The sequence below is a fragment of the Equus przewalskii genome, chromosome 25 (genome assembly GCF_037783145.1).
Source record: "Equus przewalskii isolate Varuska chromosome 25, EquPr2, whole genome shotgun sequence".
NCBI classification, from domain to species: domain Eukaryota; kingdom Metazoa; phylum Chordata; class Mammalia; order Perissodactyla; family Equidae; genus Equus; species Equus przewalskii.
Window position 1 is genome coordinate 15,996,621 of NC_091855.1, and position 12,959 is coordinate 16,009,579.

The 12,959-nt window shown below is 40.9% G+C and overlaps 1 protein-coding gene across 1 annotated transcript in view; it reads right to left on the reverse strand.

Moving 5' to 3' along the window:
- Positions 1-851: 851 nt before the first annotated feature.
- Positions 852-12,959, reverse strand: part of LOC103545618 (disintegrin and metalloproteinase domain-containing protein 21-like) — a 33,095-nt gene continuing 20,987 nt past the window's right edge. Inside the window, exon 5 of the mRNA XM_070594622.1 lies at positions 852-3,378. Coding sequence (XP_070450723.1) covers positions 999-3,378 — 2,380 coding nt within the window. The 3' untranslated portion in view covers positions 852-998. The remainder of the gene's footprint in view (positions 3,379-12,959) is intronic.

A 12,959-nucleotide genomic window follows, 5' to 3' on the forward strand; every position in this document is an offset into this window, starting at 1 on the left:
AAACAGCATGAATGTAACACTTATCGTCTATCAGACCCTGTTCTACTGCACTCTTTTTGAAACGGTCGTGTCCTGTTTCTACCTAAACTTTTCTCTCTGTCCATCTACCAGTAAGTTCCGTCCTGTACTTTATATACAGCCGTGCTTAGACAATTCCTGAGATTTTGACTGTGAATACTACGACATTAATAACTAGATGCCTTAAGAAGTGATATATCAGTGATCAATGGCTCCTCATGTGATGGTTTTACAAGATACAATGCCAAGGCAGTATATTTGGAATACCCCAGGTGTAGCACAACCCAGGACAATAATGAGCATGATAGCGTTAGCATGTATTAAGTGCCTAAGATGTTCTGGGCTCTTCTTAGTTGCTTTCCACTGATGATCACAAAACTCTGGAAAAGTACATTTCGTCTGTCAATGTAACATGTAACTTTGAATCTCTGAAAGCCTAATACTTTGGTCAAGATCACATACTTACCAGGTGGTTGAACTACTGTTGACATTCACGTGCCTGTGACACCAAAGTTTTGTATCTTCCTACTGGATCTGTCAAGGTTTCTTCTTATGCTTATTTAACACGAGGAAAAACATGAACAAATCACAAAAATCTAGTACATAACCCATTGGGAAAAAGTCCAATGAACTGTTAAACAAGTGCATACCAATACAAAGAAGATTCGCTACAGGCATGCCTATAAAACATTAGAATCCACGTTTTAAATAAACACAGATCCTCTTGTTGGTGAATCCAAGAGTTCCCTCCATTATCTACAGGAATAGTAATACCATGACCAGACATGAAATGTTAAGTGGATTTAAACACACAGATCCATTTTTACCTGCCAAGTCATTTTATTTCAAGATGACAACCTCAGAATAGTTATAGGATTATGTGATTATCAGAGTGATTATTGACCATTTCTTCCAGCAAGGGCCAATGTGAGTTTTGCCATTTTGTGCATTCCAGTTAGTATGTACTTGGATTGAGGCTGTTAGCCTTCTTCAACACTTTCTTCCTCCATTCTCTTTTCTAGAGTTCCTTCTAATTTTGAACAGACACCACCAAGAATTGCAATCCCGAAAAGAGTGAAACGTATAAGCAGTAGAAATATTCCCTTGTTGAGAGAAAATATTATTTTGGTTTGAAGACGTAGTGTTTTGTCAGGTGGAGGGCCACTGTCTAGGCTACCACCTGGTCCTCTCTCCGCGCATGATGGTGGTTTCCAACCGTCCATACAGTGGCATTGTCTCCTGTTGTTGCACACCCCTTTGAAGTTGCATGTCTGGATATCACAGTCAAAATTAATGTCTTGATAAAAAGTACAGTTCTGATTTAAACAATATCTTCCTGGCCCACATGTTGCACCATCCACTACAAGCCCAAATTCTGGCAGTTCTGTCCCATCGTGTGCATCGTAGCCAAAGCATTTTTCATTATCTGCTAGTATATGACGAAATGTAGTATGGTCACCTCCACCAGGAATCTGGCCAACTGCACTACAGTGTAGCATCCCACAAAAAACGTCATCACCTTCACATGTCACAGGTTTTCCTCCTCCTCGTGTCACCCTCACCCCACAGTTTCCAAATCGGTCACCAATTAGATTCAATTTTTCATAGCATATTGCTGCAGCATCTTTTATTTGGTGGCCAAAAAGGGCTTGACACTGCATATCACGGTCAGTACAGTTTCCACTCACACAAACAGCTAATGGTGAACATGGGGTTCCATCCTGGATATAAAGGTCATCTGGACAAACATGTGTTCTCCCGTTACAGTATTCTGGTAGATCACAAATACCAGGCGTGTCTCTGCAAACCTTTCCAGGCTGAGCATACCTACAGCCAATGCAGCAAGGTCCTATACTACAAACACTGCCGGTGCTGAGGGCACAATGGGTCTCACAACATTTATCGTCACTACAAGCTTTAAGGGAGCCACAGTCACATTCTTCATCCATATTTATGATCTTGTCACCACAACGAGGAGCTACATATGGAAAATTTGTGTATGGGTTATTTCGAACACTCCCACAAGGATCCCACATAGAAGCCCGATCATGCATTCTGCCATATGTACAATTGCTCATCATATCTAGAAGACCAGGCTCAGCAGACATGACACAGCTGGCTCTCCGAAAACAATGACAACCAGCTGTGTCATGATTAACACCAAATAAATGACATAGTGAATGCGCTGCAATAGATGAAGCTAAAAATATGTGATAATTTGCTACTAATGCGTATGCTACTCCCCAATTGGGGTTGCATATTCCATCTTGGAAAGCATAATGTGAGACGCGACTGATTTTCCGTGCTGTAAGAATCAATGAACTATCATGAGGAAGTGAGGTATACCATCCATGCCATTTCCACAGCCCAAAATCATTTAAAGCTCCCCAAGCAGTTGCCCAATTATATAAGTTCACCCTATCTGAATCATTCCATATGCATATAGCACGTACGTGAACATGGTAATGAGCTTGGCTGAAAATGGTATCCAATATGTTGTCTATAAGCACTACATTCTCTACTATACGTGTCTGGTTTGTATCCAGAACATATAGTGAGTTAGTAACCGTGTAGTGAAGTTTTAAGTATTTCCTATGTGGCCACCACAAATACACAGGGGCTGCTCTAGGAGTTTCAGCAAGTGTTGCCTCTTCATATGCGTGATCTTTATCTTCCTCCTCAATCGTACACCTTTCCACCTCTGATCTTTCTTCTGACACAAGCAGAGAAATCACATGCTCAAATTTGGAAGAAGACTCCAGTGGTTTGATCTCATAAGTGAAGTCATCCACCTGCAGCATGCCATGCAGACCCCCATAGCAGGTGTCCAGGGTGCCCATAGACCCAGGAACCCCTTCCAGGTAGCTGTAGTAGTAACAGTCCCGGGGGACATAAGGGTAGTCCTCCTGCATGGCACCTTGGTCGTCATCGGTGATAACAGGAAAATGTCTGGGCAGCAAGTTCTTCTTGACTTTCAGGTGAACCACATGTCTTTGGCCCCTGAAGTGAATCTTGTAGGAAAGCTGGCCTTGTATCTCAGCTCCACTTACCCTATGGGAGACCTTCCTGGGGATCACAACTTCAGAGGAAGTGAAGCGCCATCCTGGTCGGGCATGGGAGCAGCAGACCGGGGACAGGAGCAGACAGAGCAGAGGCAGCCAGAGATCGCCTGTCTTGTGGGCCTGGGCCCAGGAAGGCCCCATGAGTGTGGGAGACCGTGACTCAAAAAACAGTGCAGTCAGGTGGGAGGCAGGCAAGACTATTCCTGAAACAGCAACTTCTCTAGCAGTGTAGTCATGAGGAGAGCAGAGACAGGCTGAAGGCTTGGCACCCTGGGGAGGTTGAGGAGGGAGGGGGGAGCTATGACATAACAATGTGTGTTTATTAGGGGAGGCTGTGCTCAGGCATCTGGGGATCCTAGCTCAGGGGACTTAGAGAAGGAAAGAAAATGGGAGGAATTAGGAAAATTAGTGTGTATACCTGGGCTCAAAAGTGCCACGGACTCTTGGAGAAGTCACAGGGGAAGAATAAGTGGGTTTGTTGCAATTTTAAGACACTTATGACTTTTTTCCCCTCACACCTTAATAAGATAAGGGATCAACATTTAACTAAAATAGAGAATGGAGAGGAGAGTGGAAGCTTCTCTTTATAAGAATTTTGAGGAGAGACTTAGATTCATAAATGGTAAAACTTGAATGCTGTAGGGGGTGGTTGATGGAAAGAAAGAGTAAACAGAGGTCATGAGAAGACAAATTAGAGTGCATAATAGTAGTTTCTTATAAAGGGAAACTTATACCTACCGTATGTCCCAGCAATTCTAGGCCTAGGAAACTACGCACAGACACTTGTATATGAATGTTCATAGCAGTGTCATTCATGAATTTATTCCACAACCTGAAACAAACCACCAGTAATCAGTTAATGAATGGATAAATAAACAGGTGCATTCATCCAGTGGAATGAAACTCAGTAAATCTGAACAAATTTTTGACACATGTAAGAACATGGATGTAAATCACAGAAATTAAGATATGATTTAATTTGTGTGAAGTTCTATTATACTCCAAACTAATTCCTGGGAATAGAATTCATATCAGTAGTTCCTGAAGTGGGGGAATGGAGGAATAGAGGGAACTTTCTGGAGTGATGGGAAACTTCTGTATCTTCTTTGTTTTTGTTGAGCCAACATTGGTTTACAACATTATATAAGTTTCATGTGTACAACATTACAATTTGACTTCTGTACATGCTACGGCATGCTCATCATCAAAATCTAGTTTCCATTCGTCACCATACAATTGACCCCCTTTACCCATTTCACCTTCCTCTCATCCCCTTCTTCTTTGGTAATCACCAATCTGTTTTCTGTATCTGTGTTTGTTTTTGTTTTGTTTGTTCATTTATTTTGTTATTTTCATATTCCACATATGAATGAAACCACACAGTATTTGTCTTCCTCCATGTGACTTATTTCACTTAGCATAATACCCTCTTCAACACTTGTTACTTCTTCTCTTTTTATTTTCATTCATTTTTATTTTTTATTTTTTCCTGAGGAAGATTAGCCTTGAGCTAACTGCTGCCAATCCTCCTCTTTTTGCAGAGGTAGGCTGGCCCTGAGCTAACATCCGGGCCCATCTTCCTCTATTTTATATGTGGGACTCCTGCCACAGCATGGCTTGCCAAGCAGTGTCATGTCCGTACGCGGGATCCCAACCGGCGAACTGCGGGCCGCTGAAGCCAAACGTGCACGCTTAACCGCTGCGCCATCGGGCAGGCCCCTCTTCTCTTTTTAAAAAATATTTTAATTTACTAATTTTTTATTGAGGTAACATTGGTTTGTAACATTATATAAGTTTCAGGTGTACTTGATTATATTTTAATTTCTGTCTAGACTCAATCATGTTCGCCACTCAAAGACTAATTTCCATCTGTCACCATACACATCTGCCCTATCTCCTCTTTCACCCTCCTCCCTCCCTGCTTCCCCTCTGGTAACCACGGATCTAGTTCCTATATCTATGTGTTGGTTTGTTGCTGTTGTCTTTATTTGCCACTTAGGAGTGAAATCATATGGTATTTGACTTTCTCAATCTGACTCATTTCACTTACCTTAATACCCTCAAGGTCCATCCATGTTGTCGCAAATACCAAGATTTCATTGTTTTTAATAAGTGAGTAGTATTCCATTGTATATAAATATATATAGAGAGAGGCCACATCTTCTTTATCCGTTCATCTGTTGATGGGCACTTAGGCTGTTTCCAAGTCTTGACTATTGTGAATAATGCTGCAATGAACATAGGGGTGCAAATATCTTTTAGCATTAGTGTTTTTGTGTTCTTTGGATAAATACCCAGAAGTGGAAGAGCTGGATCACATAGTAGTTCTATTCTTAATCTTTTGAGGAATCACTATACTATTTTCCTTAGAGGCTCCACCAGTTTACGTTCCCACCAGCAGTGTATGAGGGTTCCCTTTTCTCCACATCCTCTCCAACACTTGTCATTTCTTGTCTTTGTAATAATAGCCATTCTGAGGGGAATGAGGTGATATCTCCTTGTAGTTTTGATTTGCATTTCCCTAATAATTAGCGATGTGGAACATCTTTTCATGTGTCTGTTGGCCATCTGTATATCTTCTCTGGAAAAATGTCTGTTCATATCCTCTTCCTATTTTTAATTGGGCATTTTGTTTTTTGTTGTTGTTGTTGCTCAGTTGTATGAGTTCTTTGTATATTTTGGATACTAACCCCTTATCAGATCGATGATTTGCAAATATCTTCTCTCAATTGTTAGGTTTGTCTTTTGTTGATGGCTTCCTTTGCTGTGCAGAAGCTTTTTAGTTTGACATATTCCCATCTCTTTATTTTTTCTTTTGTTTCCCTTGCCTGAGGAGACCGGTATTCAAAAAGACAGTGCTAAGACCAATGTCAAAGAGTACACTGACTCTATTTGCTTCTAGGGGTTTTATGGTTTCAGGTCATACATTCGCATCTTTAATCCATTTTGAGTTAATTTTTGTGTATGGTGCAAGATAACGGTCTAGTTTCATTCTTTTGCCTGTGGCCATCCAGTTTTCCCAACACCATTTACTGAAGAGTGTTTCGTTTCTCCATCATGTGCTTTAGGCTCCTTTGTCAGAAAATTAGCCGTCCATGGATGTGTAATTTATTTCTGGGCTCTCACTTCTGTTCCATTGATCTGTGTGTCTGTTTTTGTGCCAGGACTGTGCTGTTTTGATTACTATATCTTTGTAGTATGTTTTGAAGTCAGGGAGTGTGATACTTCCAGGTTTGTTCTTCTTTCTCAGGGTTGCTTTGGATATTTGGGGTCTTTTGTTGTTCCACACAAATTTTATGTATATGATTCCTTGTCCTATTTCTGTGAAAAATGTCATTGGGATTTTGATAGGGATTGAAATGAATCTGTAGATTGCTTTAGGAAGTATGGACATTTAAACTAAGTTAATTATTCCAATCCGCGAGCACAGAATATCTTTCCATTTCTTTGTGTTTGCTTTGATTTCTTTCGACAGTGTTTTATAGTTTTCACTGTACAGGTCTTTCACTTTCTTGGTTAAATTTATTCCTAGGTATTTTATTCCTTTTGTTGCTAGGGTAAATGGGATTGTATTCTTAATTTTTCTTTCTGCTATTTCATTGTTAGTGCAAAGAAACACAACTGATTGCTGTATGTTGATTTTGTGCCCTGCAACTTTACTATATTTGTTTATTATTTCTAACAGTTTTCTGGTGGGTTGTTTAGGGTTTTATATGTATAAAATCATGTCATCTGCAATAGTGACAGTTTTGCTTCTTCCTTTCCAGTTTGAATCCCTTTATTTCTTTTTCTTTCCTGATTACGCTCACTAGGACTTCCAATACTGTGTCAAGTAAGAGTGGTGACAGTGGGCATCCTTGTCTGGTTCCTGTTCTTAGAGGAATAGCTTTCAATTTTTCTCCATTGAGTATGATGTTAGCTGTGGGGTTGTCTTATAGGTCCTTTATTACGTTGAGGTACTTTCCTTCCATACCCATTTTATTCAGAGCTTTTATCATAAGTGGATGATGCATCTTGTTGAATGCTTTCTCTGCATCTATTGAGATGATTTTGTGATTTTTTATCCTTCCTTTTGTTAATGGGGTGTCTCACGTCGATTGATTTGTGGAAGTTGAATCATCCTTGCATTCCTGGAATAAATCCCAGTTGACCAGGGTTATGATCCTTTTGATGTACTGTATTCGATTTTCTAGTATTTTGTTGAGGATTTTTGCATATGTGTTCATCAGTGATAGTCGCCAGAGTTTTCCTATTTTACATTACTCTTGTCTCGTTTTGGTGTCAGGGTAACGTTGGCCTTGTAGAATGAGTTAGGAACGGTCCCCTTCTCTTCAGCTTTTTGGAAGAGTTTGAGAAGGATAGGTATTAGGTCATTGCTGAATGTTTGGTAGAATTCACTGGGGAAGCCATCTGGTCCTGGACTTTGGCTTTTTGAGAGGTTTTTGATTATTGTTTCGATCTCTTTCCTAGTGATCAGTCTACTCAGATTCTCTATTTTTTACTTCTCCTTTTTATAATAACAGCTAACCTGTTTTGTTTTTGTTTTTGTTTTGCAGGGAACGATTGGTCCTGAGCTAAGATCTGTTGCCAATCTTCCTCTTTTTTATTTTCTTTTTCTTTTCCAAAGCCCCAGTACATAGTTGTATATCCTAGTGGTAAGTCAATCTAGTTCTTTTATGTGAGCTGCCACCACCACATGGCAGTGTGTTCTGCCATGTTCAGGTAGCGTGGTTCTGCAACTGGGAAGTGAACCCGAGCTGCCAAAGTGGGGAGTGCTGAACTTTTAACCACTAGGCCATTGGGACTGGCTCTTTCTATTTCTTCTTGATTCAGTTTTGGAAGGTTATATGATTCTAAGAATTTATCCATTTCTTATAGATTATCCAATTTGTTGGCATATCGTTTTTCATGGGATTCTCTTATAATCCTTCATATCCCTGTGGTGTCCTCTGTAATTTCTCCTTTTTCATTTCTGATCGTATTATTTCAGCCTTCTATCTTTTTCTCTTGGTGAGTCTAGCTAAAGGTTTCTCAATTTTGTTTACCTTTTCCAATAACCAGCTCTTAGTTTCATTGATTCTTTCTAACCCCTTTTTTGTTTCAATAGGATTTATTTCTGCTCTGGTTTGATAATTTCTCTCCTTCTGCTGACTTTGGCTTTTGTGTGTTCTTCTTTTTCTAATTCAGCTAGGTGTAATTTGAGATTACTTATTTGGGATTTTTCTTGTTTGTTAAGGTTTGCCTGTATTGCAACGGATTTGCCTCTTAATACAGCTTTTGCTGCATCCCATATCAGTTGGTATGGCTTGTTATCATTTTCATTTGTCTCCAGATACTTTTTGATTTCTCCTTAATTTCTTCAATGCTCTATTGCTTGTTCAACAGCATATTGTTTAGTCTCCACATCTTTGTCCCTTTCTCAGCTTTTTTCTTGTAATGAATTTCTAGCTTTATAGCATCACGACCAGAGAAGATGCTTGTTATTATTTCAACTTTTCTAAATTTATGGAGGTTTGCCTTGTTTCCCACCATATGGTCTATCCTTGAGGATGTTCCGTGTGCACTTGAGAAGAATGTGTATTCTGTTGTTTTTGGATGGAGTGTTCTATATGTGTCTCTTAAGTCCAACTGTTTTAGCTTTTGGTTTAATTCCACTGTTTCCTTGTGGATTTTCTGTCTAGATGATCTGTCCATTGATGTGAATGGGGTGTTGAGGTCCCCTGCTATTATAGTGTTATTTTTGATATCTTCTTCTTTTAGGTTTGTTAATAGTTGCTTTATGACCTTTGGTGCTCCTGTGTTGGGTGCATAGATATTCCTAAGCGTTATTTCTTCGTGATGGAGTGTCCCTTTGATCACTCTATTGCCCCTCTTTGTCTCTCTTTACCTGCTTTATCTGGAAGTCTACTCTGTCTGATATAAGTATTGCAACATCTGCTTTCTTTTGTTTGCGATGAGCTTGGAGTATCATTTTCTAGCCCTTCACTCTGAGCCTGTATTTGCCATTGGAGCTGAGACGTGCTTCCTGGAGGCAACAAATTGTTGGATCTTGTTCTTTAATCCACCTTGCCAGTCTGTGTCTTTTTATTGGAGAGTTCAATCTGTTTACATTGAGGGTGAGTATGGATGTATGAGGGCTTAATGCTGTCATTCTATCATTTGTTTTCCGGTTTTCCTGCATTTCTTTTGTTTCTCGTCCTCTGTGTTTTGGTCTACCCATTGAGTTATGCAGTTTTTTATGATGTGTTTCTTTGTTCTTTCCTTGTTTGTTTTTTGTGTCCCTGTTCTGCTTTTTAGTTTAGTGGCTACCATGAAGGTTGTATTCAGAATCTCACGTATAACATAGTCCACTTTCTGATGGCCTCTTATTCCCTTAGTCTAAACTGATTCAGTCCCTTTCCTCCTCCCCTCCTAAGTTATTATTCTGATATCTTATTCTAACTTGTGTTGTGAGTTTGTGGTTAAAGTGACAAGATTGTCTTTGTTTTCAGTGTTTTCCTTCCCTCTAGCCTAATGCTATAGTTGAATATTTGCTATCCTATTCTGATTCTGTCTATCATATGTCTCCTTGCTCTGTGTTTTGTGACCCCTTTCTCCTGTTTTTTCTTTTTTTCAGGTATGATGGCCTTCTTGAGGATTTCTCATGGCAGTGGGGGTCTCATGGCTACGAAGTCCCTTAGCTTTTGTTTGTCTTGGAAAGATTTAATTTCTCCCTCATATCAGAAGGATATTTTTGCTGGATAGAATGTTCTTGGCTGAAGATTTTTATCTTTCAAAGATTTGAATATGTCATTCCACTCTCTCCTGGTTTTTAAGGTTTCTGCAGAGAAATCTGGTGAAAGTCTGACAGGGGTAACTTTGTAGGTTATTTTCTTCTGCCATGCTGCCCTGAGTATTCTTTCTTTGTCATTCATTTTTGCCAGTTTTACTACTATATGTCTTGCAGTAGGTCTTTTTACATTGACAGATCTAGGAGATCTGGAAGCTTCCTCCACACATATTTCCCTCTCATTCCCTAGATTTGGGAAGTTCTCTGCTATTACTTCTTTGAACATGCTTTCTGCTCCATTCTCCTTCTCTTCTCCTTCTTGAATACCTATACTTGATGTTGCATTTCCTCATTGAGTCGGATATTTCTCAGAGACTTTCTTCATTTCTTTTTAGTCTTACTTCTCTCTCCTCCTCTGTCTGGAGCATTTCAACATGTCTATCTTGGATTATGCTGATTCACTCCTCTATGGTGTCCACACAAACATTCAGTGGATAGTATTTTGTTTCGTCTCTTCCGTTGTGTCTTTCATCTCTAATATTTCTGGTTGATTCTTCTTTACAGTTTCAATCTCTTTTGTGAAGTAGCTCCTGAATTTGTTGAATTGTTTCTCTACGTTCTCTTTTACCTCATTGAGTTCTTTGATGATAGCTATTTTGAATTCTTTGCCATTTAGTTTGCTTATTTCTGTGTCCTCAGGACTGAGTTCTGGGTGCTTGTTGTTTGCTCTCTGGTCTGGAGATGTGAGGAATTACCTGATGTTGGAAGTTTGTGTCTTTCCCATTCTGATATTATTTGGTTGCAGTTACAGCCTATCGCCAGTGGATGAGGGGTCAAGAGCCGCATATTCTGAACCCTCTGCCTTCAGCCGAGATGGCGCAAGGTGGGTCAGGGGAGGGGCGCTTTCTCCTGTGTGCAGTCCCGGGTTTCTGGATCAGCTCTCACTATCTGGTCTCCTGGGTCTTGGTTTGAAGCACTAATTCTGTTAAAGCTTTCGCCCCATTAGAGGGCTTCCCTCTAGGCTGCAAGGACCCTAGGGAGTCCTGGATGATCCTGTGGATTCGCGACCCCTCCCCCACTTCTTCCCTCATGGAACCTCCCACGGCAGTGACTGCAGTCTTTAGAGGAGGGAGCGAAGTTCTCTCTTACCCTGTTCCAGCTCCTCTGAGTGGGGCTCCAGCTTCTCCGCCCTCTGTCCTGTGGCTGCCATGACCCTCCGAGGATTTTTGTGCTTTTAGGGTATTTTCTGTTGGAATGTGGTTGCTCCTTTTTGTTGTCTGTTGGAGGGGAGAGAGTCCCGGTCAAGTTCACTCCGCCATGACGCTGACATCTGTCTAATACTTTTGTCTTTTGACCTAGATACTAGCTTTATAGGTGGTTGATCCACTACCTTTACTGTATATGTGACCTTACCAGTGATTTTTTTCTGTCATAATTTTCTCATTCTTAGTTTTGGTATTTTCTTTTCCCTTAAATACGTCCCTTTAACATTCCTTGTGAGGCCAGTTTAGTGGTGATAAACTCCTGTAGTCTTTGCTTGTCTGGAAAACGCTTTATCTCTCCTTCCATTCTAAATGATAACCTTGCTGGGTAAAGTATTCTTGGCTGTGGGTTTTTTCCTTTCGATGGTTTGAATATATTGTGCCACTCCCTTCGAGCCTGTAAGGTTTCTGCTGAGAAGTCAGCTGACAGCCTTATGGGGTTTCCTTTGAGTGTTAACTTAGGACTCTCTCTTTATCTTTAATTCTTGATATTTTAATTATAATGTGTCTTGGTGTGGACCTCTTTGGGTTCACCTTGTTTGGTGCTTTCTGTGCTTCCTGTCCCTTGATGTCTGTTACTTTCCTCAGGCTAGGAAGTTTTCAGTTAGTATTTGTTCAAATATGTTCTCTGCCTCTTTGTCTCTCTCTTCCGCTTCTGGAACACCTATAATATGGATGTTAGTACATTTGGTTGTCCCAGTGGTCCCTTAGAGTGTTTTTGTTCTTTTTAATTCTTTCTTCTCTTTTATGTTCAGCTTGCATGATTTCCTCTACTCTTTCATCCAGATCAGTGATCTGTTCTTCTGTGTCATCTTACTCTGCTGTTGATTCCCTCCAGTGAACTTTTCATTTCCATTATTGTCTTCTTCAGTTCTGATTGGTTCTTTTTTATATTTTCCAATTCTTTGTTGAATTTTTCACTGTGTTTATCTATTCTTTTCCCAAGATCAGTGAACATCCTTATAACTGTTAGCTTGTACTCTTCATCAGGTAGATTGTTTATCTCTGTTTGGTTTAGTTCTTTTTCTGAGGATTTGTCCTGTTCCCTTATTTGGAACATATTCCTCTGTCTCCTCATTTTGCTTATTTCTCTGTGCTTAGATCAATGTATTAGGTAGATCAGCTATGTCTCTCGATCTTGGAAGTGTGGCCTTATGTAGGAGATGCCTTATGGGATCCAGCAATGTGCTTCTCTCTCATTACCCATTCCAAATGTTCCAGAAGTGTCCCCTATGTGGGCTGTGTGTGCTCTTCTGTTGTGGTGGGGTTGCTCTCGCTGCAGGCACAAGGATAGGCTAGGCTGGCCCCCGGGCCAGCTGCATTGTAAGGCTCAGCCATGTGCGGCTGCTACAGACACTTTACTGGGTGTGAGCAAGCCCCAACGTGACTGACTGTGACGTCTAGTAGCACACAACTATTGCTGTTTTGCTTTGAAGTGAGTCAGGTCTGCAGTGTGGCTGGTTGCTAGGCTTAGGGGCTCACATTGCTGCAGGCTTCTGGTGTGGTTCTCTACAGTGTGCAGCTGTTGTCAGCTCTCTCAGGATTGCAGATGGGTGGGGCTGGCTGCAGGTACATTGGCACACAATCATTTCAGGCATTCGAATGTGAAGCAGATCCCCTGTGTGGCTGTTTGAGATGGCCAGCAGCATTATTCTGCTGTGACTGACACATCCCACCACCCACGGGTCCACATGCCCTGCCAATGCAGGCACACCCTACTGAGGTGGACCCATCTGCCTTGCTGCACATGTCCCGCAAACCTTGCCTAAGCAGGCCTGTAAGTTTGCTGCAGGCTTGCTGGTAGGTGGGGCCAGTCCTGCCCCACCTGCAGGCAGGCTGCCTGCCATG